The 6,000-nt window shown below is 41.3% G+C and overlaps 1 protein-coding gene across 1 annotated transcript in view; it reads left to right on the forward strand.

Annotated features, from left to right (window-relative positions):
* GRK7 (G protein-coupled receptor kinase 7) overlaps positions 1-5,381 on the forward strand; it is a 29,878-nt gene extending 24,497 nt beyond the window's left edge. The window contains exon 4 of the mRNA XM_055321308.1: positions 4,222-5,381. Within this exon, the coding sequence (XP_055177283.1) occupies positions 4,222-4,558 (337 nt within the window). The 3' untranslated portion in view covers positions 4,559-5,381. The remainder of the gene's footprint in view (positions 1-4,221) is intronic.
* Positions 5,382-6,000: the final 619 nt, after the last annotated feature.

The raw sequence follows: 6,000 nt of genomic DNA on the forward strand, positions 1-6,000 counted from the left end.
CACTTCGGTTTGGCCAGAAGGAGCCCTTGGCCCTATACCAGGTAGAAGGATCTGGCTAGTGTTGCCTTCCATGTGCCCAGGAAGGAGAGGAGAACCAGAAATGGTGACCACTGACCATCTCTACTGTAGGGCAGGGAGTATAAGAGGGCACACCAACAGTGGAAGAGGCAGCAAGGAAAAAGCAGTCTCTTCAGATGACCTCCCTGAAGGGATTACCACCCACTTGGCATGTTTGATTGAAAATCTATCTTGATACTCTATAAACACACTTTGGGTATATAAAATGAAATATTGACAAACTTCTTCAGGAAAATACCACCTTAAAGCCCTGGATCATTGCCTGAAGCTGCTCCATCAAGCAAAACTTTTTTATAAAGCATCTGTTGTTGTGACTGTTTTGAATAAAACTGTTTACAACATTAGAGAAAAGGCATATAAAAACCAGCTGTTCGGTGAAAGAGAAAACCTTCTAACATTTTTATTTCAGCTCTCTGTATATTTTTTAAATTAAAATGAGATAATGTTTGATGAATTTAGTGGTGTCCTTCAAAGCCAAGCAAATGCCTACACAACGTGTTAAAAGGCAGAGGGGTCAAGTGCCCCTTCCCTCTTGCATTCACAAACATTTGAAATAAATTTTAAAACACTTTTCCTTCTTTAGGCATCATTGAAAGCATCTCCTCCTTTGTCTTTGTAGGTCTGTGAATTAATTTTGCATAGAAGTCGAAAGCTTTTCAGAGCCTCTCACAAAGGCTCTAGATAGGGTTTATGATGTTTTCTAATAAAATAAAAGCTGAAGACCACTTAAGCACTTTGCAGGTTTTCTTCCAATCAGTCACTACAGCAGAACAAGATCAAATAACCATGCAAATCTCTGACTTAAGTGCTTCCCCAACACATAATTTCGTACCAATACGTACTGTTCCTGGCAGACCAAACCCCACAGAGTGGTCTTCAAGTATGCTCAGTTGGTATCTTTCCTTCATTAACTGTTATAAGAAAATGCGTCGTAATCTCTCTGCGGGGTTCAGTAATACAAGAGCTCCTGTAAATGCTCCGAAATAGAATCTACTCCAGTCAGGAGGAGAAGTCTTCCTGCCACTGCCAGGCTGGCTATTGCAAAAGATGTTGCCTCCATCAATAGCCTCTCCTATTTGTCCAAAGTGCACTGCATAATGATGGGCCAAAAGGTCCCTGAATGAAGCTGTCAGGGAAAGATTCAAGAGTAAAATAATAATATCCATGTGATTTCTAATTACAGAACTGAGGTAAGAGTCATTAGTGCAAAGGATAAAGCGATCAGATTTGCAGTGGCCCAGACCCTGAGTAAAAGGAATAGGGGTTGGAAAGCCTAGTCTTGTTGTTAGCATCAGCAACCACAGACAGAACTGTTCACCCTCTTGTCAAGACTGGCTAAGCAAGTTTCTCAAGGTTCCTGAGCCCCTGGGCACTCTTTGTTTATCCACGTTAAAGCTGCTCAGCGTGAGGTTAAGGTGCTCTCTTGACCCCTAGGACAGTGTGTTCATACCTGCTGGTGGCCATCAAGGGGTTTCCAGCTCCTTCCTCATGGCACCTGGACCCATTCCAACTCCTTTGTTTTCTTTGAGACACAAAATCTTGGGGTTCATTCCTTATCTCCTTAGGTGGAATTCTAGGTCTGTCCTTGTTCTGCTACATTTAAATTCTCTCTGATATCCTCCCCACCACCATTTGCTGTGTAAATTATACCTCAGTAAACCTAATTTAAGAGAAAAATCCATCTTACTGAATTATCTCAGTAACCCTCCCTCAAGGCTCTGACTCTACAGGATGTAAACCACACAGACATCAGTCATTAGGTTCTAGAAGACAGCAAGCCTGCATTTTCCTTCCTTTCAATTGATGGAGACTTGGTGGCTTGGGATAAAAAAGACACAGACACCTTGTAGTATCTCATGATACAGTTCTCCATGCTTGTTTTCCAGTAGGGTCATAATGAGAAAAGTCCAAGGAGTCCTGCGTCAGCCATCCTGGATGGGGCTAGACCTGAATCACAGAACAACCCAGGGACTGGCTGGGCATCAAATGCCTCCAGCTGGATTTCTCTTTTCCATAATAATATTTTATTATAATTTTCCTTTGAAAAATTCACCTGTGTTTTTTGGCCTTTTCAGACGCACAGCTATATATGAATGCAGAAGCAAATAAAGAGGTTAAAAATACAATGAAAAGACAGACAGGCATTATTGTGATGGTTAAATGTGATAACATAAATGCAGAGCTTAACTTTGTGAGCTAAAAGTGAGTTCAGGATAAATGCCAGTTATTCTCACTATTGTTATTAGTAACATCATGATTGTGTTTAGAACCTGTTAGAGTCCACCGCAGTAATTATCTGACATAGTAGGAAGTCTCTAAAGGGAGATTTCCTCAATCCTTTTCCTAAAAGCTTTTTGATAACTGGAATAAAAGTAAAAGGAAACGTATGAAAGTGATTAATTTTTACCAAGGTTGATTTATGACATAAATTGAATTTTCTGTCAAAACAAAACGAAACAAAAACCTGTACTTAAGAGGAACCAAGAGAAATGTGCAGTAGGCTGCCCCTAGTGTGCCCCCAAAGATCCCCACCTCCTTTTTTGTTTTTAAGATTTTATTTATTTATTCATGAGACACACACACACACACACACACACACACACACAGAGGCAGAGACATAGGCAGAGAGAAAGGCAAGCTCCATGCAGGGAGCCCGATGTGGCTCAATCCTGGGACCCCATGATCATGCCCTGGGCCAAAGGCAGGCCCTCACCGCTGAGCCACTCAGGCGTTCCTCCCCACCTCCTATTATCCACACTCTTGTGTAATCCCTTCCCTTAAGGGTAGGCTGGATTTATTCATCTGCTTCTAACAACATGGCAGAAGTGATAAGATATCATTTCTAAGATTAGGTAGTAAGAAGACTGTGCCTTTTATCTTGGGTTCACTCTTTCTCTTTCCCATCCTCCCTTCCTCCCTCTCTGATCATTTGCCCTGGGGAAAGCCAGCTGTAAAGTTATAAGGTAGCTTTGTGAAGAGGCTCATGTGGTAAGGTATGAAGACCTGCCAATAACCATGTGAATGAGCTTGGAAGCAGATTTCCTCCCCTAACCCCAGCTGAACCTTCAGTTGAGACCATAACCTTGATGAAGAGCTTTTTTTTTTTTTTTTTAAGATTTTATTTATTTATTTTCATGAGAGACACACAGGGAGAGGCAGAGACATAGGCAGAGGGAGAAGCAGGCTCCCTGCAGGAAGCATGAGGTGAGACTCGATCCCAGGACCTTGGGATCACGACTTGAGCCAAAGACAGGCACTCAACCACTGAGCTACCAGGTGCCCCCCGATGAACAGCTTTACTGAAACCTCATGAAAGACCTTGAGCCAGAGGCACCCAGTTAAACTGGTTCTAGATTCTTGACCCACAGAAACTGAGATAATAATGTTGTTTTAAGCCACTGAATGTTGGGGCAGTTTGTTACACAGCAATAGATCACTAATACAAGAGGTCACACAGTTGGAAACATATATTCCTCCCCCCCCCCCGCCCTTATACTATGGCAAATACTGGAATGATTTCTAACACAAAGAAGAAGGGCTTGATAAAAAATAGCCATAGTCTTGAGCATTGAATGGATGCTACTAAAAATTAGTAATGGATTTTTTAAATCTTTAAAAATATTGTGGCAGTTGGGGAGGTAGGTGGAGCTCCTAAAAATCATGTTATATGAAGAGTGAGGAGATATGGGTGCTGTCTTTAGAATGTGAGGGGGGCTGTGTGGGAAGAGACATGCTTCCCTTGTTCAGTGTGACCCTGAAGAGTAGAGCAAAGTGCAATGACTGGAAGCTGTAGGCAAGCAGGTTCGGGTTCCACTGAATTTTGCCTGTATTTCCATAGAGCACTAAAAATAAAAGTCATGTCAACTGCTTGACTCTGAAGATTAGATCTACATGTGAAATTTATCTGCAAACAACGAAGATGCTACTGTCTGCATAAGATGGAATTGTGGGTAAATTTTTTAAAATCATGGGTGATTTTTCAAGTTATTATTTTTCCAAATTATTCTTTACATCGTTATATTGTCTTTGAAATTAAAATAAAATGTATTGCAGGAAAAGAATGCTACACACTTTGTATTGTTAAAACATTTCCTGTTTTGGTTTGTTACTGTGTCTAAGGCTGACCATCTCCTTTCTTCACAGAGAAAAGTCTGATGATCCCAGGCAACACCCTTTCTTCAAAACCATCAATTTTGCTCGCCTGGAAGCTGGCCTGGTTGAGCCCCCATTTGTGCCAGATCCTTCAGTGGTTTATGCCAAAGACATTGCTGAAATTGAAGATTTCTCTGAGGTTCGGGGAATCGAATTTGATGATAAAGACAAGGTGTTCTTCCAAAGATTTGCAACAGGTGCTGTCCCCATAGCATGGCAGGAAGAGATTATAGAAACAGGACTGTTTGAAGAATTGAACGACCCCAACAGGCCTGCAGGTTGTGGGGATGGTAATTCATCCAAGTCTGGTGTGTGTTTGTTATTATAAGTTGTTTTCTCTACCAGATGGGCAGCAGGAATCTCAGCTGACATAATCCTTGAATGTTCCTAACACATGAAAATCTGTTGAATGAGGACTGATCAATCAGGAGGGGCATTTCAACCATAGAACAGTTCAAAGGACAGGTGAGCTTACCACTAGGACACATTTTTCTCCCCTCCGCTCCACCTCCCCTCTCTTTCCCCTCTCCCCCCCTTTCTCTTACTCTCCACCCTACCCCTTACCTCCTTTCCTCTTCCCCTCTTCTACCCCTTTTCTCCACTCTCTCCTTCCCTTCCTCTTCTTTCCTCTCCTTTCTTCCTCCTTCCTTCCTTCTCTCTCCCTCTCTCTCTCTCTCCCCCCACCTCTTTCTTCTTTCTCTCTTTTTTCATAAAGATGAGTAAAGTCTCAGTTTCCACTGAAGCCTGGGAAAAGGAACACTCAGGTTTATTTTGATAAACTAAAAGCATGAGCCCGCCACCATCATGTCCCTGAAAATTACACAAAGTCCTAGGAATAGAGAATGGAACGTTGTGGTAATGCTCAGAAAATGAGCATTTGCAATTCTTGGTAAATAATCATTTTAGTTTTTCTTTGTTTATATCCTTTCTTCCCTTCATCTTTCAGTATTTCTTTTGCCTCTGTACTTATAAAAAGGATTTAAAAGCTGGAAATAAATGTTCCTGATATCCTCCCCCTAAAAAGGAGTGGATTGTAATATTTGGGCAATATTTAAAATTACAGAATAATTTTTAACTTACCGAAAGTCCCTTTGTCATATTCCGGCAATATTTTACCATTATAATGTTGAAGCATTTTAAACATAAACACTCATGAGATCTGTGAATTAAAGTATTCCGTAAGTTGAGTCCTTTAGGTAACATGCTACAAATTGCTTACATGTATTTTTCCACATGCCATTAGTTCCCAAACTTTGCTGAACTTTGGAATCACCTAGGGATCTTTTAAAAGTACCAATGTCTGACTCCTCCCCCCAGATTTTAATTGGTCTGGGGTGCAGTCTGGGCATCTAGATTCTCAGAAGCTCCGTAGGTGCTTCTAATATCCGGCAAGTTTGAGAACCATGCCACATAGGCTTAAATGCTGTTATGTAGGGTTCTTGTTTGGGTTGCTCAAGGTTTCAACTGTACATTTGGGAGCAACTTTTTTTTGGGGGGGGGGGTAGCAACTTTTCAAATACCTCCAAAACACGTAATTTTGGCAGTTGCAGTATATATGAAACTGAAGATAATCTGTATTCATCCTGTAGACTTTCCTGTCCTTGTACACTGTAGTTCTTCACACATATCTTGTGAAGTAGGCTTTTGGCTCTAAGGCTCTTGGCTCTTTCAAGACTTGAAGGAGAAATATAGGCTTTGGCAGCTGATTTGAACAAATGGTAGCCCTCACTTCAAGTGGCTACTCAGCCAGCACTTTATTGTAGAATTAGC

This window comes from Nyctereutes procyonoides, unplaced genomic scaffold (assembly GCF_905146905.1).
Source record: "Nyctereutes procyonoides isolate TBG_1078 unplaced genomic scaffold, NYPRO_anot_genome, whole genome shotgun sequence".
Taxonomy (NCBI): domain Eukaryota; kingdom Metazoa; phylum Chordata; class Mammalia; order Carnivora; family Canidae; genus Nyctereutes; species Nyctereutes procyonoides.